We start from the raw sequence: 22,174 nt of genomic DNA on the forward strand, positions 1-22,174 counted from the left end.
CCAATGAATTTTTAGAAGCAAACTGAAGTGCTCATCCCATCAAAAAATTCAGAATTTGTATTCCCACGACATGTGAGGGATTCTACCTGTACCTTACAAATCTTTAAACACAGCCTATGCCTTTTAAACTGCATTAGCCCCCCAAAAAGTACAAGGGGGCAGAATACTAACGGGCAGTGGCAAAGAAAACTTCCAGAAAAGGGTCCAAGATCGTTAAAGGTACGAGGCAATGAGATGCACCCAGAACAACTCAGCCAGCCAGGCATTTCTAACAACAGCCTTTCCCCTCCTGGTAGCTGCTTCAGAAGGCTGAGACAAGCACCTTGACAGGGTGCATCACACAAAAGTGATACAACCACCCAAGGACACAGAAATCTCTGCTATTTCACCTTTTCCTTCCCCAAGTCCCCAACAAGTCGCATTGAAAAGAATTACCTAAACCAAGAGAGTCCCATCAGATTGGGAAATTGTCAGAACTCCCTTAGCCACGAGTTAATTGCTACTTTGACCTTAGCCTTTGATCTCGAATAAAAAAAGGTAGCAGACATCTCACCTTTTGAAGGACACACGTCAACCTTACGTCCTGTGTGCATCCGCTACCTGAGGGGAAAAGGAGAGTTAGGGGCAGAACTCACACAGGACTGACACGCTCACCCTGGGTAGCTTTGCACTTTTGGAAGCATTAGTGACCCAATCTGGCTGCCTTCACTAGCCCACTTGTATTTTGTGATAAACTTTGCTTTGATGACAGATTCCTAAGTTTAACAACTCCACCTTAAAATAAAACGCTGCAGAGGGGTGAACTAGGGGGTCCTTTGAGCCCCAGTTCCATGTTGAAGACAAGGGGATGGGCTTGTGATGGATACTTGAGAATGGTAATAGATTTAAAAAAAAAAGCAAATGGCAATTTTTTTACCTGTGTTATGTAATGTTTTATATGTGTGTGGTCTTTCTTAATGTAAAACTCTTGTATTTTTGTGGTTTATATGCAGCAGGACTGATGGCTGTGAGGGTGCACGCTATTTTGTAAAATATTCTTAGCCAGTTTTCCCAAGAAGGAAAAAAACTGAAGTATTCACATTTTCATTGGCTTGTACCTGCATGTACAGTATTGGGGCAGCAAGTGAAGATGATTAAAGCCAGCTTGAAAAAAAACTTTTTCCTGTGCTTAAGTTGAGCTTCTCAAAGCATCCAGCCCAAAACCATGTGTAGCTTAGGAAAAAAAAAAGCCAACCCTCCCCCCAACTGACATGCTGGGGAGGAAGGGAAGAGGAAAAACTCTTCTTTTCTGAAAAGAGCAGGTTTTGAGTTGAGGAAAGGAATACCATAATTAATATGCAAGCAGAGTACCATCAGCTCAAGGCTCACACAATTAGCTGAGCTCACTCCCCTGCAGCTGCACATAGCCACCCACAAGCCTAAGGAAAACTGCCCTTCATATCCATTCTTTGGGTGACCCCTAAATCCCCTCAAGCCTTTCATGTTCTCACTCTTGCCACTTTTTGTAAAAGCTTAAAATTTACCTTTTCAATAGATCTCGGTCAGGTTTTGCTGAACATTAATGTAAAGCTGCAGCCCTAAATTTGAGTTTTCCCTGCAGCCACTGCTGCCAGAATGCTGCCTTTACCCACACCCCTAAGCTGTGAGTCTCTCTTGTATATAAAAGTGTCAACTGACCCGATTCTGCCTCTGCTGAGCCTGGTTCCTTGCATGCCCACAGTCCTTAGCTTTCAGGAAAACACTGTTCCCACCTGACATTTGGGACACAGCCCTGCTACAAACCAGATGGAGTTGGTCTGCTTTGGCTGAAAGGCTCCAAATGCCCACACCTGAAATGAACAACTCACACCAGCGACAGCAGTGTTTAACACAATCTGTTATGCTGTTTAAAAACAAGATTAAGTCAGTTGAGGTTTCACTGCAATATTTTATTTGGGAATTTACATATACACAGGATAAAGTAGACCACAGAAGTCTGACTTCTTGCTCACGCTGATGAGTTTAAGCAGTTGTGTTCTACTGAACATGAGGAAAAAAAATCTGACCCACCCACATCTTATGCCTGGATTAAAATGTCAAAAGCTAGCCAGGAAAAGGTACCAGGATTACACAGGAACAAAAAAAAAATATGAAAAAAGTATAAATTAGGGTGTCATAATAATTTTAAAAGTGTAAGAAAACTTGCAATGGGCTCTCAGCCCTCGATAAGTTAACTCTCAGTTAGCTTGTTAAAAGTTAAATACATCAATACCACATATTAGACAGAAAAGCCACTCTGAAGTGCAAGTTTCACATTCCAAACAGCTTGCCCCCACACTGCGCGAGAATCCTGCTTGCTCACGGGGGGAGGGAGAGGGGTCTTCAAAATGACTTTGGTTCCAATGAGGGTTGGCGAGCCAAGCACAGCGAGGCCTCAGCTCCGGAGAACTCCACTCAAGGGAAGAGGTAGCAAGGCTTGCTTGCCCCTGGGCTTGGGTTAAAATCCAGTTCCTCAGCACCAAGCAAGGTTTCCACCCCTCTGCTAACCAAAACCCCTACTAATACTAGAGTTTGAGTGATTCTTAAAAGGCCTGATGTGACAGGCAGTATTAAGGACAGATTTCCCAAGTTCCTCAGTCACACCTCTGCTAAGATACCCAGCAGGACCTTAAGTGCTACCCAGAAGCATTAGTGGAGGTTTGTGCAAGGAGGGGGTCCACCCCAGAAGTGTGCATTGACTGTGCTAAATACAGGGGAGCTCATGTTCTGGTCACTGAGGTTTCACCGTGTCGGACAGTGAAAAGGCAGAGATGGGTCTCAGTTATGGAAAGAGGCTCAGGCTGGGCAGCCAGCCAGAAAGAAAAACCCTGAATGTCTCATGGAGCAGTTTTGAAGAACAGAACAGAAGGCAAAAATGGTCACAATGCAAGGGATCATTTCCACATCTGGGTGCTGAGGGACTGATTGCTTCCCTGGGCACCTCCTCCACCCATTGACTGTCCATATCCCATCATGCCATTAGCTCCATAGAAGTTCATCCCAGCCATCTGCTGGGTCATCTGCAAACAGGAGAGGAAAGAAGTCAAGGCTATGCCAAGGAGACTGCCAGCCCACAGCAGTCAAAAGTAAAACTTTTGCTTCCCAACATACTACAAGCTTAAGCAAGTTCTTCTAAGGAGTTATGGTGAACAGAAGTCACTGCTTTCTCTAGTGTGTGCCCATCCAGCCAGCTGAGGAAGTTTGCATTTTAGCTGATGTTGCAGTGATTTTTGTTCTCCTCCAAGCACCAAGACCTCTGAACAAGTTACTCCTTTGTGATCCCTCAGTTTGCCTGCAGTGTCAGCAGACCTCACCCGTCCCCAGGAGCCAGGCTGCAAAAGCACTGAAGTCTTCAGGTAACAGGCTCAGTTTAATAGCATGTGCCTTCACCACCCTCCACCCACCTCTGGGTCAGCAGAAGATCAGACCTCACCTGAGCAATGTTCCACTGAAGCTGCTGTGCTGGCTGCACACCATAGACGGGCTGGGGAACTGCTGCCATGCCAGCTACGTAGCCAGCCTGTTGTGCAGCCATCATCCCATTGGGGACACCAATGACAGCTGCCTGGACATTACCCACATATCCAGCTGGTATGGCCATGGGAGTCACCATTCCTGCAGCTCCAGGCTGGGCCATCATTCCCACCGACGGTGCCATCATGCCTCCCATCATGCTGCTGGAGGGGGCTACTCCTGGAAAGCCAGTATATGCTGCTGCAGGATATGCCATCTGAGCTGGGGCCATGAACATTGCTCCTAGAAAAAGGCAGAGAAGTGATCAAGGGAAGAACTGTTGCATTCATTGCCAGGGGCTGAAATGTCGACCCTTTGAATCAGAGACTATCACACCATTCATTTGGCCACGAGATCCAGACTAAGCTGCTCATTATGCTACTCAGCAGTTCTCAAGAAAGACCACCTACATTCCCACACCTTTGCTTGTCAGCTGTCAGGACACCCCACCCACTCTGAATTAGCATACTGCTGGTCGACAGCTCTATTCTGAGATCTGTTACCTTGCGCAGGCAGCTGAGGTGTTTGAGAGCCATACAGGGAGAGGATAGAGTCTTTAGAGAGCTGCTTCTTCCCCACTTCCTCCCCTTTGCCTCCAGGCTCAGGGAAGAGATTCAGGTTTTCAGGAACAGAACCAGCACTTCCAGACGTTGGCATAGAGCCAGTGACCTGAGACAGAGACAGCACGAGTGCAACAGCTGCATCCAGCACTGGAGGATGACACACAACATCTCATTCAAGCATCTAACTAGGCTTTGTCCAGCACTGGTGTTCCCTACTTACCTTCCTGGAGTCAGAGTTTGATCCCACTGATGCAAAAAGATCAAGATCCTTCTCTAAGCTGCTAGGCCTGCCATTCGTAACGGGGGTTGTCACAGGAGCATCTGGGAGAGACAAAGCTGTGTGAGCATCCATCGCAGATGGCCTCAGGCTGAGGGGCAGCCTCCTTGCCAATTAAGCAGTTTGCACATATGCCACTCAACCCAGTGACCTGACCTGCAGCCTACTTCAGCCAACACATATTGCCAGCTCTTCGCTTGTCCTTCTGGTGCTGAGAAGGAACTGGCTCAGGACCAAGGAAGTGCACTGCGCCATATCTGTCTTACTAACCTCAGAGCAGCCAAGAGCCACATGGTATCCAGAGACCACTATAGCTGCTTCTGTAACACTATAGGCACAACCACTGCACCAGTGTAAAGATAAAAATATGGAAAGCTGTTTCTGCTGCAGCGCTAGAGTGGCACTGGAGTAGTTTAAGCAAAACTATCAGCTGTTGTTCCCCCCTGATGTGGAAAATGAGTACTAAAAGCTCACCAAATTCACAGGACCAAAGATGGTGCACAGGGTCATTGTGCAAAGTGCAATGGGGCTGGAAAGGCTCTTACCGAGTCCTAGCAAGTCGATTACTGGCTCAGTAGATTTAGGAGAACTTTTTCTAGACTGCTGTGTTTCTTCTTTCTTTTGAGGCTGGGGAAAAAGAACACCAGAAGTCTTGTTCAAATTTCGGTTTTACTCTGACACATTAGAGGCTTTAATGAGAGAGTAACCCTTACAATCCTTTTCATCTGGTGGACATAAGTGCTTCAAAAATGAAGAGAATTTCAGAGCAAGTATTACCTAGTTGTTTTGTTGTTCTATTATGTTGAAATCCACTATCAAAATTAAGCATGCTCTAAGCTAGGACAAAAGTAACTGCTCAAGATGGAAAGCTAAGCGAGGAGTAGCTGGATTCCAATCTGCTCTGCACAGCAAGGCAGAACACATCTGCTTAAGATCTGGCTGAGCAGTGAGAAAACAAGCTACTATCATTAGTGTGACTCAATGCATCCACCGCTATGACTGAGGCCAGAAAAAATGCTTCCATATCAAGCTGGATTATCTCTGTTCTGCTTGAGAAAAGTCTTTACAATTGATCCACGACCTTGCCTTTTGGTCTTACCATTTTCACCTTCTCAAAGATGATAGGTTCCAGTTTTCTTTCCGATACTGGCTCATTACTCTTTTTCCATTTGTCATCCTTTTCTTTCTGTAAGGAAAAACACACTGTCATGAGAGTCAAAACTCATCATGCCAAGCAAAAGTTCATACAGAGCTTTACATGATGCTGTTAATCTAAAAAGCCTCAAAGATACAGCTGAAGACCTGTGTTTGAAGCTAGTCCTGCTTTGAGCAAAGAGTTGGACAAGATGGCCTTCAAAGGTCCCCTCCAATTTAAATTCTTTCTACGGAATGACTGAATGCAGTCAGCCTTGGAGAAGAGATTAGTCACTAACACAGGAAACACGTGAACTGCCTCTTCTCATGGAGTCACTCCTTACCCCTAAGATAGACACTTACATCCTCACATGTATTCAAGCCTCTGTAGAGGTGACTAGAAACTGACCTTAAACGCATTGATGTCAATACTTCGGTCCATGTATTTCTTCTTTTCATATTTATCCCGAATGAAGCTCTCCACAGCTCTGCAAGCAACTTGTTAAAGACAAACGATTCGAGAATAGAAGACTTACGTAGTATTATTTGACATGTGGATACAAGGTACAGGCTGTAACTAAACTAATGACTGTTTAAAGAGCATTTCCAGCAGTAAGTTTCTTAAAATAATTTAGTGTTGGATCCAACTACTTTAGCTACTCAATTTTTGCCCTTGGGTTACTTCAAGCATGACAGTGCTATAAAAGGTACATTAAATCAGGGCTTAAATTCCTAGTGTATTTTCTTCACTAATGTATATTTTCTTTAACCATTACTTAAGAGCACACGTATCATTAGCACAAACCATGCAGTGGTCAGAAGTGAATCCTGCACATACAAAAGCACCTCAGCCATCAGCTTAAGACAAAGTTGATGGTAGAGAGGTGCTCCTGGGTTTCTTTAGGGTCACATCACTATATCCCTGTTGCACTCCGCATCTAGAAACCCTCCTGTAAGGTAAAAGTTACAGCTTAATTTTTCAGAAATGTTGAATCTTTTTATCTGTCTCCACTGAGAATTTTAAATGCCCAGCACTTTTGAAAGTCAACCCTCCCATTTGCCACAGACTCTAAAGTGCATCTCATGCAACAGCTTCAGGTTGTAACATTCGTGTTCCAGTTCTCCACCCCTATAGCTTGGAAGCAATCCTTTTAGCTCTCCTGCTTCCTTCTGCAAGCAAGCAGCCTGTGGGTGAAGCAATGCTCGTAGGGTGCCTAGCTAGGAACTCGTTCCCACAGCTGATGCCCAGCCATATGAAGTTAAACCTCCTATGCAAGGAGTGCAGCTACAAAGCAACGAGATGAAAAGACTCCATGTTTCCCCAGCAGCAAAGGAAGAAAGGATGCTGATCCGTTTGAGGTCGCCTGAAGTTCTCTGGTAGGTAGGCTTCATAAAGACGATTTGCTTTTCCATTTCCCATCTCTTGCATACACTGCAATTCAAAAGAACTATTGAACTGTTTGTTTCACAGACATGAAAGCTCTTATACATACTAACATGCCAGGGTACCAAGCAAGAGTCTACCCATGTTAACTAAAAGGCATGCACAGACTTTTGAAGTCTGTTCTGGACCTGAAAGCCACTCTTCAGGCTTTTGGTGCAAGCCTACTCGCTGGCAATCCCCAATGCAGTTGCTATGATTCTCCCCATAAAATTAGCCAATCCCAAGCACCACAGCACAATATTTATTCAAAGACAAGATAAATATCACATTAGCAACCTAAAGTGACTCTGGAAGTACAGGATTTGACTTCTGGAAACCTCAAGGAGAGGAGGTGGGCAGCAGCTCCAGACAACAGCCGCCTTCGGCAGTTTCACAGAAACTTGCAGAGCATTTGTCTTTACCTTCTGATGTTTGCTGAGCGTGAAACAGTGGCATTTTCCCTCCCAATCTAACCTTGCTTGACATCATCTTCCTGCTTCACTTCCCACGTTTTTAGCCTATTCAGCTTTTGTTTACTTCCAAGTTTAGCCTTGCTAACAGCACAACACTGTCCATGTTTCAGTCCCATTACCTGTATCTGTTCTTGTGTCCACTGGTCAAGATTGACAGACTTTACCCTGGATATATGAACTCCTAGGTTCCTGTGGATCCCAGCACAACGAATACAGATGAATACTCCAATATTCCAGGATGCCCATCGTGGCCCTGCAAAGAAACACAAGTGTTTCACACCATCAAGTCAGCCTGTAGTGCCTTGAGCAACTGAGAAACTGTACTAAGTGAACTGGGACTAAAGTATTTACATTTTCATCCAGGTTAAGAATTGGAATTAGACATCAGCAGGATGTTTAAAGACTGTTTCCCAATCATTATCCTTAGAGATAGTATTTTATTGCCTCCCTCTTCCATTTTGAGCGCTCTACGCAAGGCAAACAACTCCAAGAGGAGGAGGGAAGAAAATAGGCATTCTGACCACCCAAGACACTACAAAACCCTGATTTCATCTTGCTTAAACTGATGTAACAGTCACGTCAGTATAAGTCTGTGCTCCTGCTTCAGCAATGGAGAATCTTTCTTGGATAGCCTTATAGCAGTGGAATCAGCTCCAGAATATTCACTGCTGCTTTAGGAAAAGCAGCATGAAATACTCAGCATTTGACACACAGACTGCATCACCAAATCTTCTCTTAGTCTTATGCAGGAAGCTACAGCTGAGTCAGGAGAACAGCACAAAGTCCAGTACTTTGGTCAAAAATGTAGAGCCAGGGGCACAACCCCAAGATGCAATCCCGGCACAAGACTGATCAACAGTTCACTCCACAGTTTCTACAGCTCTAATGAGATTCACGGTTTGCATGCGGCTTTCAGACAGGCAGGAGAGCTCCAAGGTGTAGAAGGGAGATCATGCCGGGGAAAAAAAACACCAGGGAAAGATTAACAAGCTTAGTTTTACTCACTGCAAACAGTTGTCTGAAGGAAACCTGCCAATGCATTGCCCAGGGGACGGCAGAGGCCCACAGGCACTCCCACCACTTGCAGCCCCCCTCCCAGCAGACCCCAGCCATCAAAGCCCTCAGTCTCGCTGAAGGAAGACCAGCTTCAGAAGTAGTCCTCTGCAGTGCAAGACAAGCAGGTTTTAAAACTAAGTGAGCTGGCTAGAGCTGCCAGCCAGCCACACAGTCAGTGTGGCCAGCTTCCATCACAGGTTGGGTATCACTGCCCACGGGTACCTGGTCAAACAGGCACAGCAAAGTCACATCCACAAGGGACCCAACAGCCTCCAATCGACTGTGCTATCCTTTTTTTATAGGCATCTATTGCAGATGGAGAGTTATTCTGTCTTTTCTTGCCATGGTTAAAATAGCAAACCTCAAAGCTAATGAGACTGAGGTAGGAGGGGGAAGAGGGGGAAAGTGTAATTTCAAAGCACTAAAAAAGCAGCACTGTAGTTGACTCTCCCAGATACACTAAATGGCTGTTAACACTTTAATTCCTATTCACTGGGAAAGTCTAGAATATCCTGAGGGATTTGGTGCTGCCAATGCAATCAGTGGCTCATGGTGCCTTCCAGGAACTTACCTCCAGTACCTATTCCAGCTAACTCAGCTTACAATTTCGGCAAAGTCTTTATTAAGTCTTCTGGCCTGGCCTGTCATTGCCTTCTGCTTTCTCACTAGAAAAGTGGCCCTTGAGAATGATGCTAATTTAATGAAGCTGATCAAAGTCACTTCCCAGCTTAGGAACAGCTCTTGGTGAAGACCTTAATAGAAGTGTACTCTTGCCTACACCTCAGTTCCTTTATTACACCTACCAAAAATCTAGAACTGAACTCCAAGCAGGGGCCCATACTTTTAACAGCACCTAAGTATGCGAGTTAGAGTAAGGCACGGGACTATAAGGCTTGGTCAGTGTTATGCCTGTCACAGCACCAAGGTGAAGCCAGGAACCCTGATCCTTTGTTTGATTTATTGTGGAGTTCTCTCCCAGATTCACCCTGAAGGCTATAACGTGAGACTGCCAGCAGGATTAAGCATGAGATTCAAGGTTAGATTTAAACTCTAGATATATTTAGCCTTTATAGGACTAAAAGGATTAAGAGTCAGCTAGATACTACATCAGGGCTGTAGTAATCAGCTCACTGGTTTGTCACATGTGCTAGCTCAAGGCACTGCAACCTCCTACCCTGTGATGCCACATAAGAGAATGACTCAGTGGTACAGTCTGTTACACCCATCCTGCTTCAGCATTCCTTCATTTGTGATGCAGGATCCGAAATAGCAAAGGCTGAGTACAGGAATAACAGCTGACCACTGTTATCACTCGGTGATCCCAACTCTGGAAGACCCCAGTACCGAAGCAGCTTCGTTATGCCACTAACTATTTAAAAAACCCCAATACATAGGCTTTCAAAAAAATCCTCCTAGCAGCTAGCATTTGGTTTGGTGATAAACACACATTATACAACCAAGGGCAGTTCTCTTCACTGATGCTTATTCCAGCCAGAGTTTGGGCATCCTTGCAGTGCCATAAGAAAGGCTTCAGATCTACAGACTAGGGAAAATGCCAGAAGTTCAGGGATATGGGGTCATTTTTGTTCAGAGCCAGGAGGAAGACAGTGATCCCAGTCCACTCTCTGGCATGGTGGTGACTCCAGAGTGACACAAGAATATTCAGACCGTTCTCCAAAACGCTGCCCAAAGTCTGTAGCCAGATCTGAGCACTCTGTGCTTTTGGATAGAACCAGTAAGTTCCTCAGCCTGCTTACACAGCCCTGTATTCTATCAACACCACAACAAAAAAAGAGGAACAAGGTATGACCGCACCCCTGGAGAGTGAAAAGCCACTTTAAGATAAGCAGCTGCACAAGAGAACCACTTGCCCGGACAGCAGCGAAGTGCAACAAAACAGGGAGCTGCAGCTGGAATAACCAGTGCTGAGCAGAACAGTAACCTGTCTGCAGTGGTGTGAAGCAAGTGAAGTTTGTCCAGCTGAATCGAAATCCAAATAATGTCAAGCTCATTAAAGTCTTTTGGAGGCTTGGGCAGTGAGGAACATCAGAGGGTTTCTCTCGCTGAAAGCAAAGATATCCCAAGCAAGAGAGCCCATCCTGACCAGGCTGCCACCAAGGAAGCAGTGGGCCAAAGCCCAGATGTCCTGGTCAGGTGGGGTCAGACGCAGCATGCAGAGGCATCAGCCCAAACGCAGACTCCTACCAGACCTTCAGCTTTGCTAGTATCTAATTTCTCCAACCATTAAGGTAAAATAACATTTTTACCACTTCATTTCCTACAAAGCGCTTAGTTTTGGGGCAAGGGGGGATGGGGTATGATGCAGATGTAAACAAGCCTCCCACTTCCCTCTTTCGAGGCCACGAAGAAGGAGCTCGTGCTAGAAATCACATGAGGAAGGGCTCAGCCAAGATCTGGCTGGGTCCACTCATTTCCCCCCAGTTTCACAAGCCATTTTCAAGGTGACTGACTTGCAGAAAGCCCCAGGTGGTACTTACAGATGCAAGTACATTGCAGCATTTAACTTCCCAAATCTAAACCAAGCTAAAGACTGTCCCGAAGCTAAAGACAGAAGGGGCAAGATGCCTCAGTAGATGTTAAAGGCAGAATTTTTCAGAGGAAGATGTTTCCATATCAGTAAGTCCCATTAGAGACCAACACAGCAGCGCTGCTGGAGCTGCCCTGGAGCACTATCAGCCCATGCAGCCTTCATGCACACCCCAACACTCACAGCTAATTGCCCGCACCAGGGCATGGCACAGGGAGCACTTTGCCCTCCGGGCTCGGTGAATCATGGAAACTTATATGCAAAAGGTCTCAGGACAAGGCTAACAAACATTTAGCTTGTTAAACCACTAGAAAGAAACATGAAAGAAACTGATCCTCGCGTGAATGCTCTCACTAACTTTATAAAAATCATTCCCTCGAGGCTGACATCCTCGCAGCCACCAGACAGCTTCGGAGATTATGGCTTCAACAAAAACTCACTTCCCATATGCAAAACTGGGAGCTGCTGCAATGACAACCAGTATCAGACAGGCAAGCCTGATGCTGCAGTCACTTCTGTTTCAGCACGATGGCTCATCTTAACATCCTTAGTAAGCGAGTTACTTGGCACCAACTGGACCAGGGCACAGCTCCTTCGCTTCTGATTAAGAATCTCGTGGCCCTGCACATCACCTCATGCATGCACAGATCCTTCCTAGATTATGTCAACCACCTGCAGGTGAACATGAGATGAAAGAAAATGAGTTTTGAGTAAGAATCAAAACAGATTTAAGAGCCCAGGTATACACTCCGTTCTGGCATGATGTTGAGGCTAGCTCAGACCACCTCAGGATATACTCCTAGTCTGGTAGTGGTTGCAAAGATCACGAGCTTAAAAGCATCTATTAGTCAGTTTTGATTTTAGAAGCTTGCACGGAATACTTGTGTATCCCTAAGCAAGGATGCACCACTACCCAGCAGAGACTAGAAAGCTATGTGCAAGAAACTCAGCTGCCCAGTCAGTGCTTCCATGAGACAGTTTCACAGCCTGTTTTATATCACAGCCTGTCAAAACAAACACCGCATACCAAGCTGGTCATACCAGCTACAGTTCGCATCCAAGCCAGAGTCATTAATGCCTACTGCCTGGATGATCTGCCCTTCCTCAAAAGGCTCCCAAATTCCCTTTAAAACCCCAGCACAGCCTGGCTAGCCCACATCGTGTCCTAGCCACTCGTTGGAAGTTCACACCCTTGAGAGTTTTTAATCTAGGAATCCCAAGGGGATTCACTCCTCACCCTTTATTCAGGCATCACATTTTGGCTCAAGTTATTCATGCAAGTTTCTTCAGCAATAACCCTCCAGAAGGCATTTAAAAATAAAACAGAAGTTGGCTGCAAAGCCACTGCTCTTTTGAGAAGGGAGGTCAGGAAGAAAATAGATGCTTTCAGAGGCAGGAAGGAGAGAGCATCACTATTCAAAGCCTAATGAAACATTCTTAGTGCAAACAGTCATTTGACTCGCAGGCTCCCTGCCTGCAAGCGCTCCAGCAAAAGCCCAGCTGTCAGAGGGAAACGTGCCCGCTCAGCCCATTGATCCCAGCTAACACTGCTGCAAGTGTTAGACTGAGGTGGCGTACAACCGTCCCCTCTCAGCCCTCGCAGGGGAAGTGGATGTGGGAAACTCTCCTTGGAGCGGGATAACCCCTGGGAGATGACTTTCACATCCTCTCGTACGAGCCTTCACCAGTACTTGGAAATTTCTCATCAAGTCAAAGTTGAAAAGCTTCACTTTTTGCAGAGCCAAATGAGGAAATGGCCAAGTATCCAAGAGGTTCCTTTGACCTGTGGTTTCCTTGTTCTGGAAAGAGATTGCTTAATGACTTACTGAAGTTCATTCCACTCATAGAAAAGCTATGACAAAGGCTGTCTTACAAAACAGCTTCCTCCGCTCTTTACTGTAACGTCTGTTCCACAGTAAAGAGCTCAGATTAGTTTGGGGAACCGAGGTAAATTCTGCTAGTGAGTAAAAAGCACAGTTCAACTTCACTTCAAGATCTCTAAATTAGGCTATTTAGTAATTAACACAGGCTAGTTAGTTACTGGTCTGAGTATGCATCCTGACGCAGGGTTCATGGACCTATCCCTGAGATCTGTGAAATACTAATACTTGCTGTACCCCCAGATTTAGTGCCACGCTAAGCTGTGTAGTTCTCAGTAAGCCATTGGAAACCAGGGAAACGGGGATGCTAAAGCCAAAGAGCTCTGTAGCAAGGATATATGCCTAGTAAAGTAGTTTAATAGTTCAAAAATTCAACTTTATGACATCCTTTGAAAGATGAAAGGGCTGTTTTCAGGGTATTTCTTTGTCTTTTTTCCCCACAGTAAAAGATTGTTGCAGTAATTATAGGCGTTAACCATGCTCTGCAGGAAAAAGGAAGAGCCAGAGGCATCTACAGGGGTTGAGAATACTGCTTCCAGCAGCTTGCCTTAATCTCCTTGGCTGTATTAGCAGCAACCAGTATAATCTCTCCTTCTCCAAACCATAATGTTTGCTACAGGTACCTTACTGGCCAGGTCAGACCAAGCTGACTGGTGCTGGCTCTGTCTCCTCTCAGGAACAGACTTTGAATCTTCTACAGTTTACTAGAAAAGCACAATATTTGAGTGCCCGGTGGCCTTGAAGGCAGTTACACAGCAGCATTTGATCTAACCTTGAGTAGTGGCAAGCTTGCAGAAGTAACCTTCAGTGGACATCTTATCATTGTTACCATCTTGTTCTTTGAAGAGGTGCAGTGATGATAAAAACACAGATGGAGCAAGGTGGAAGAAATTAAAAGAGATGCTGTGAACAGCAGGGTGGGTCCTTCCTGCTGTTTAAGAGAGTGATGTTTATTACTTCAGTAAATAAACTGTGAAAGTGACAATTTCAAGCAGATGCTATAATAAGAATCCATGACAGGAGACTGGTGAACATTACCAATACCAATGGCAACACAGCCTAAAGATCTAAAAAAAAAAAATCAGTCAAGTTCCATGGTCTACATTATTTTCTGTGGTCACTAGTTTTAACTAAATCTACACACTAGTCAGTCCTCGAAGTTGTAGGGTAAAGGCAGCAGATTTCAAAGAGGCCTGAATTTCCATGAAATGCCCAAAAGTTTAGGTAGTAGGTAAACACCATCTCTGTGCCCAAATGCATGTGTAAACAGAGCAGCAGGACAGAAACTCACACTATCACTACTATTTTACACCATCAAAATTCACCTCAGAATTTCTCCACCATCAAGTCCCTTACAAGATGTTTTTAATTCTTCACTGCATGTTAAAAATATTTAGACCCTATCTTCCCATCTCACTGGAGTTATGGGGATACGTAGAAGCCACCAAGTCCTTAAAATATCTCCTAAGAGAGGAAGGAGTCTTGGCTCCCAGATCACTTTTTGCTTGATGGAGACTCTCTTCAATATCTAGAGCTAGACATGAACTATTTTTCACTATCACAGTTACAAAAAAGGGCTTGGCATTCATAAGGAAAGGGCACAACCTGGCCAGTAAGGAATGGCATGTTTTGCCAAAAAAGTTTAACAAGGCACTGAAGGTCTGGTCACAGCACAGGTAAATCCAGCTTCACAGTCAGAGGAAGCTTCACTCTAAGACAGTTTCTCTTAAAAGCTCAAGCTTTGTCCTAGATTTCCTGGGACACACAACATAATCACTATTCTGGATCAACCTGAAGGAGACCAAAGCTATTCTTGATTCTCTAGTTGGTTTTGATAACCTACTTGCATTTTGAAAGATGAATTACCTTTAAACTGCAGATGCATTTGCTGAAGAGCCTGGCACACAAACTCCTGAGCCTGTTTGATACCTTATGTAATTCCTCCGGCAGTTACTATAGGAACAAACTTTTACTAAAGTTGTATGCTCTGAGAATCACACAGCATTTCTGGGCCCTTAATTTACACCCTCTGCTATACAGCTGCTCACTGCCCAGGCTCTCCATTTCACAGGTGGGTTAATATAGCCAGTACAGAAGAATAATGCTATCAAAGTTGACATGGTTTGCCGAGATGCCCTCTGCTTGGAGGATTATCTCTGTTATCTAATTCTGGCAGATGTCGAGACACACACCCGTGTATGTGACTCAGAGCTCTGTGTATCTTCTCTTAAAGGGTATCTTCCTACAACTCTAAGCACAAACCAATTCCAGAATAAGGCCCCACTGGAAAGGCTGATGCTTTTTTCCTCGCTTTGTGGCTTGAACAGAAAGTTACAACTTACTCCAAGCAGGTGTATGTAGAGTCAGGCTCACAGCTAGGCAGAGCTGCGTTCCCTCCCAGCCAGAGTGTTACACCATGGCAGCACTGCTCAGGCTTCTCAGATGAAGATCACTAAGGGATAAAGCCAGTCTCACAGAAAAAGTTAATTTCTGAACATTTACACTCACTTGAAATCAATACTGCTTTATGTACAAGACTATTCCTTTTGGACCTGACTGTAGAAGAGTAGAACAGTTCAAAACCAGAAGAGAAAATCTAGGGCTCATTAAGATCACTGCAGAACATTGTGACTGCAGCTAAGAATTGAAATGAGCATACAAGCACATATGCATCCCCTCTGGCAAGCTTCCATTACATAAGACTGTGCTTTCTCCTAATAGATGATTTTTGAAGCAAGCTGAGAAGCTTTAGTCCTACGGCTTTGGTTTCTGAAGCCCACTGCAGGCAAACAGGGAGCACCACTACCCACGGCTCCGTTTTCCCACAACGATCATGTCTTCATCACATGCAGTTGTTCTAGGCAGCTATTTAAAAAGTTGATCTTCATATTGCTTTTGCTGAAAAGGAAATTCAGCTGCAGTTCAGTAGTCTGCTGATGGAGGAGTTGAGTCACAACAGGCTTCTGCTGAATATTAGCAACATGTTTTATCTTAATATTTGGCTGGACTAAACCAACTGTAATAACTTAATTCCCCCATTCCACTGGAAGTCATCTTTCCTTAACTACACCTCTCTAGCCTCAAGCTTATTATCCTGCTTTTCCTGCTTCCCATTCCATGTTTAAGCACCTCTTAACAGGTGTTTTCAAAGCTTTACGTCTCTTTCAGAAAAGACTGTTTGAAGAATTAGATCTGTGTTATGTTTGGCAACCAGTAGCCTCCCATCCAACCACTGAAGTTAGGAGAAGGGGTTGATTTCAGCATGGAACCCACAGTTCTCACAGGACATAAGGGACAAAGGGAAGAGTCAGACAAACCAGGAGGAGCACAGGGCAACCTTAACTGATGGACAGACACAGCAGTCCTCGCTGGTGCTCCCTGTGGAGGAACCTGCCGTTTCGATGCCAACCAAACCGGATCCAAGGAGCCTGTTGGGTAGATAGGACTGGAAGAGCAGAGGGAGAGAGTTTGGGAGAAGGAGAGAATCAAACAGAATTAGCTGTATGTTACACGATTTCGGCACAGAGCTTCAGTCAGAAATGCAGAGGAGAACCCAGTTAATGTAAGTGTTACTCAACACATCTGAACACTTAGGTCAAGTCCAGCTTGCACAGATTACATCACATCCCTCCCTCTACGTTGCAGTTTCAGTCTCCAGACTCCCGCTGATGTTCAGCAGCGTATCTTCTGACGGACACTCGGCATGCTCAGACTGCTGGGCAGTTGCACTATCTCCCACACGAAACCACAACAGCAACACACCAGCAGGCCCTTTCCCACGAGAAAGGCACTGGTAGAGGAGATCCCACTCTCACTTGTCAACAGCTTGTTTCTCCTTCACGGTGTTTGCTCAAGCAATCCATGCAGCACAGGCCTTCGGATGAAGAGGATTCTGATAACCCATCCCTCCGGGTTCCAGTGAAGACAGCCACGCTGGGCAGTCCTGACGAGAGATCAGCATCGCTGCAGGGGGTGCAGCGCTGCCAGGGCTCCGTGCTGGATCACTGCTTTTGATCATTAATGTCAGCGCGGAGAGCACCCAGAGCTGCACGTGAAAGCCACTGAGTAACCTCTGATAACGCTTGCAAGGGGAAATCTGTGTTCTGTTCGTGCCTAACACAGCCAGATTATGTCCCGAAAGGCTGCCTCTGGGCTCCCCGGTCCTGTTCTGAAGACCCCTCTCACACACCCCTACATTTTCACTCCTAAGCAGCACCACCAGGAAGCAGTCTAGCCACGCTCTGCTTCAGCACAGGATGTGCTACTATCTGTCCACTCACTTCTGATCAGATCACCCCGTTTACCCACAGTTACTCTGGACAGAAAGTCTGCAAAGCAAAGAGGAAGAAACAAGCCAGAGATCTCACCTAACTTCCTCCAAAACAAGAGTCTCTAATCACTGCAGTGTTTGTTGTTGCAGGAGCAAAAACCATCCTGAGTTTTCTTTCCCAGTTTCTTTGTCCTTTTTTCTCCCCCCCCCCCCCCTCCAAACAGCTTAGACCAGGACATTAATATCTGCCTAGGGAAGCCAAAGGGAGGTCATCAAGCTCACACTTCTGCAGTTCTCCTTTCAGCCTCATCTGTGTAGCTTTTACAGACAAGTTACACAGAGAAAGCAGGTGAACTCATCACCAACTCCAACAGCATGTCAGAAGAAAAGCCTTGGGAAGAGTGATGTGCCTCACAGAAGTTACTTGAATCCCAGACACATGAAGGAAGGAGGATATACTGAAGAATGTAGTTTTTCCCCCTTATCACACCTGAAGGACGTGATTTGGACTAGGAATCACTTGTGCACACTGCCTGATGGAAAGCAAGTGATAACAAGAACACAGGAAAATTCCTTCTCTCTAAGCAACCCCTTTGAGGAGGACAGAAGTGATGGAAGACACCCAACTGCCTTCAACGTGGCACAGCAAACAAGAGCGTGTTTGCTACACTGGTTCCAGAGTGGGGAGCCCAACATCAGAGAGCTGATGTTCCTCAAACCCAGACTTTTACTCTAACACTGAGAATTTCTGTAGAGCACGAAATCGAGTGGGTTCACTCTAGTACTGCAGCTCACACGAACAGGTACCGGAATCTCTTTCAGTTCTGCATATAGAAGTGAAAAAAATACAGTAACGGAACCCAGCAAGTACTTAGGTCACTGGGAACAGGCATAATAGAAGTGTGGGTGGCATCAGAACAGTCTCTGCCTATGTGTCATGCCAGCTTCAAAAAGCCCAGATCAAGCAGCAAATCACTACAAAACTCAGTAACTTCACCATAAAAAAGGTGGTCAAAAGCCAGTGGTTGATTGTAAAAGTGTCTTGACAGGTGCTGTAGGAGCTGCCAGGCTCATCCTCTGCCTTCAGCTTTGTTGAAACTCACGCAAAACCCCTCACATCTCAAACGTGAGCTGACAAAGGAGAGCACTGGTGTAAGAAACACCACCTGCCACCACCAACCCACCCCCCGAATTATTTACCAAGTGACCAGATCTCAGGCCTGACCTTGGCAAACCGCTGTACATACGTACATGCTTCATGTATCTCAGCCAGACTTGCACCAACTCAAAACAACAACCAGCTGCGCAGAACAGCAGCTCTTTTTCCAGGTAGCACTGGAAATTTTGAAGGAAGCCAGTTAGTGCCAGCAAATACCACATGGCCCCTCATTAGCACAGACTTACAGGGAGTTTTAGTTCTTAAGCAGCCATATATCAAATAAAATGTGCTCTTTACCCACACAAGTGCACCTGGGGCTCGTTTCCATACACAAAGCAGAAGATACCTCCAGCAGCAGTAAGAACATCAGGCCTTTCTTGCATTGCTGCAAAGCAGCTCCAGTGCCTTGCTGGGAGAACATCCCACCCAGTCACAGTAACCAAAATGCAGCCCAGTACAATCATAGAATCATAGACTGGTTTGGGATGGAAGTGACCTCAAAGATCATCCAGTTCCAACCCCCCTGCCATGGGCAGGGACACCCTCCACTACACCAGGTTGCCCAAAGCCTCATCCAACCTGGCCTGGAACACTTCCAGGGACGGGGCAGCCACAGCTTCTCGGGGCAGCCTGTTCCAGTACCTCAGAGTGAAAAATTTCTTCCTTAGATCCAATCTAAATCTGCCCTCTTTCAGTTTAAAGCCATTGCCCCTTGTCCTATCACTACACACCTGTGTCCAAAGTCCCTCTCCAGCTTTCCTGTAGCCCCTTTTAGGTACTGGAAGGCTGCAATAAGATCACCCCGGAGCCTTCTCTTCTCCGGGCTGAACAGCCCCAACTCTCCCAGCCTGTCTCCATAGCAGAGGTGCTCCAGCCCTTGGATCATCTTCGTGGTCTCCTCTGGACCTGCTCCAGCAGCTCCACGTCCTTCTTGTGCTGGGGACCCCAGAGCTGAACGCAGTATTCCAGGGGGGGTCTCACGAGAGCAGAGTAGAGGGGCAGAATCCCCTCCCTTGACCTGCTGCCCACGCTGCTCTGGATGCAGTCCAGGACACGGGTGGCTTTCTGGGCTGCCGGCACACGGTGCCGGCTCGTGTTGAGCTTCTCATCCACCAGCACTCCTGAGTCCGTCTCCTCAGGGCGGCTCTCCAGAATGCATTTCCACATTGTGTATGTTACTGTCTCGTGCCTCAAAAGACAAGATAAGACAGCTATTTTTGCCCTTGGTGCTGGCACTAGGAGCCAAGAGATAAGTGATTTGAGAAAAACATTCTGCTCTCTACCAACACCACCACCTTCGACCTACATGGTCAATCAAAACCAGGTGTGAAACACTTCAAAATGCATCATCTCCAAGATAAGACAGGTCATTACAATGAGGTTACCACATTGTGGGGCTCTTTCAGAGCAGGGCTGAAAGCAAGCCTTCACAGCACCATTATTAGTGTTGTTCAGCAGTGCTCTCTGCAGTTTTTAGAGGTCATACTGAGGTGACTAAGTCTTCCACTTATAGATGAGCATAGAAAAAAAACAGTCCCTGCTCTGAGTTAATTCATTGCAGCTATTGGGAAACAAGCTTCGACTTCAGATCTCCAAATCATTACAAGAGCTCATTAAAATCGGATTTTAGGTAGGCATGGGACAACCTTAACTCTGCTGCTCCAGGGAGGCAAGGCATTTCACAACAGCAAGTTACAGAAGAAGTATCTGCACCACCACGGAACAAGTAACAGTTGTTCTAATTATTTGTTTTGTCTTCTAGAGTTCAGCCATTTACATCGGACTTCCTCTTGGCCCCCCTCTTACTCCTTTCTAAGAACAGCAAGGATCACAACATACCTTGAAATCAATAGTAAGTGGAAAAGGAAGCACAGGACAACATATGACATTCCCTCAGTGATTCTAGGGCTAGGGTTAAAATTCCTTTTCCTACACGCTGCACTTCCAGCTGCTGCGCCTATCTGATCCTCCAAAGACGACCCGCTGCTCACGTTACAGCTCCGATTCACCGGATATTACTCCTCAGCTGGAGCATCCTCCGAAATCACACACCACCAGATTCCCAGGTTCCTGTTAACGCCCGACTTCTCCAGAACAGCGGTGCCCACACACGATTAGGGGTTTTCCCTCTGACATCTCAGACCAAACCCCAGCGCAGTCAGGGCGCCCGGGAGTTTCCATGAGCGGAGCTCGGGCAATTCCCTACTCGACTCGCTTGACGGAGGAGCAGGAGCGGCAGAAGCGGGGCCGGAGAGGCACCAGGAGCGGTTTCGCTGACAGGAGCGCTGCCTGCTGCAACTAACCGCGAACTGAACCGCGCCGAAGCCGCACGTCGGGCTCTGTTCGGGTTGTTTGCTTTCCCAAACACCGAGCGCCTGCTCAACCGCAGAGGAAACCACCGACCATGCCTCGAACCCCCGAGCCGCCACGGCAGCACCGCTGGCCCCGCCCGCAGCCGCAGCTCTCCCCGCCTGCTCACCGGGGCGGCCGGAGCGCGGAGCCGTCACCCCCCCCCCGGCCCAAGCGGGCCTGTCCGCCCAGAGGACGCGGCCCTCGCGGTGGCCGCCGCGGAGGGGACACAGCGGAGGGCCCCGAGCGCTCACCGCCCTTCCAGCCCCGCCACGCGCGGGCACCGAGGGGGTGCCAACCGCGCCGGCCCGGGCCCGCCGGGCCCCGCCGCCCCCTCAGCCCGCGGGGAGGCCGCCGTTACCTTTGGCCTGGCAGTCGGCGCAGAACTTGTTCTCCTCCTCCACCAGCAGGCTGGCCAGCACCGCCTGGTACCGGTCCACGTCGCGAACCGACTTGCCCGTCATGGCGCGGCCGGCGCAGCCCGCCCGCGGGTCACGACGCCGCCGTCCCGGGCACCCGCCGCTTCCTGCTTCCGGTCGGCGGCGAGGGCGGGGCGACGGGAGGGAGGAGCCAATAGCTAGCGGAGCGCGCGCTTTAACGCCTTCCCCCCGCCGCTCCCCTTCGCCGTTGATTGGCTGCGGCGCGGCAGCGCCCGCGGGAGCCAATGGGCGGAGGCGGGTCGGTGGCGGGGGAGGCATGAATGGGCAGCGTCACGTGATGGAGGAGCGGGGGGCGTGGCGCTGCGGCGGGGGCGGGGCTTGGCGGGGAGGGCGGGGCGGAGGGACCCCGGGGGCCCGGCAGCGCTCGGCCGCGGGTGCGGGGGCACCGCTGGGCAAAGGCGGCTTTTCCAGTGGGATCCCGCTGTAAAATTAACGGGAGAGAAAGAAACTGAGTCTCTTAAACGAGGCGGAGATCGTGAACCCAGCCCTGGTGTTGCCATGGCGGGTGCTGGGGCGGGGAGAACGTGGGAAACGGTGAGACGGGAAAAGCTGCGATCCCATGAGCAATGGCATCAAAAGGAGAAAAAAAAAATATGTCACTATGTAGTAATCTGAGAGACACTTGCAATTACATAATTCTTCTGAAAGTGACACTCGCGTCCCAGAAAGGCGCTGGGTTCGGTGGCGGCGCTGGGACACGTCTGCCTGGGGCAGCCGTGGGAATATGCCAGCGGCTCCGGAATGGTGAGGAGCCAGAGTTAGATGCTCCGAAAACAAGGGGTGCTCAGCTGAGAGCCAGAAAGGGTTTTGTCGCAGAACACCAGGTTTTGGTGGAAACGCTTCCCTGCCGCAGCGAGGCTCGGAGCAGCTCTCGCTGTCCGTCGGAGGAGCAGGGAGGGCAGGATCCCGTTGGCCTTTCCTGTGCCAGGCTGGGATGTGGGAGAAAGAACCAGAGAGGAGACACCAGCCCAGAGTGGTGCATCACCAGTCGCTCCGGCTGGTCTGTGTGCTAGGATGGCCCTGTGCCCACTGGAGAGGATGCAGACCATGGCTCTGCCATCCCTGACCTGT

General features: G+C 47.6%; 1 protein-coding gene across 3 annotated transcripts; it reads right to left on the minus strand.

Moving 5' to 3' along the window:
• Positions 1–1,907: 1,907 nt before the first annotated feature.
• SMAP2 (small ArfGAP2) lies at positions 1,908–21,134 on the minus strand. 3 transcript variants are annotated; one of them, XM_086626260.1, is made up of 10 exons: positions 21,025–21,134; positions 7,521–7,654; positions 6,852–6,937; positions 5,915–5,993; positions 5,471–5,557; positions 4,917–4,998; positions 4,315–4,415; positions 4,035–4,200; positions 3,452–3,771; positions 1,908–3,038 (listed from the first exon to the last, which is right to left on the minus strand). In XM_086626260.1, the coding sequence occupies exons 1-10, from the start codon at positions 21,125–21,127 to the stop codon at positions 2,913–2,915; spliced, it is 1,284 nt and encodes a 427-aa protein (XP_086482386.1). In that variant the 5' UTR covers positions 21,128–21,134; the 3' UTR covers positions 1,908–2,912. The 3 variants fall into 3 exon arrangements, with proteins under 3 accessions (XP_086482386.1, XP_086482384.1, XP_086482385.1); XM_086626258.1 differs by having other exon boundaries at positions 3,452–3,774; XM_086626259.1 differs by having other exon boundaries at positions 3,452–3,774; positions 4,315–4,430.
• Positions 21,135–22,174: the final 1,040 nt, after the last annotated feature.

Source organism: Tauraco erythrolophus, chromosome 24, assembly GCF_009769465.1.
Source record: "Tauraco erythrolophus isolate bTauEry1 chromosome 24, bTauEry1.pri, whole genome shotgun sequence".
NCBI classification, from domain to species: Eukaryota; Metazoa; Chordata; class Aves; order Musophagiformes; family Musophagidae; genus Tauraco; species Tauraco erythrolophus.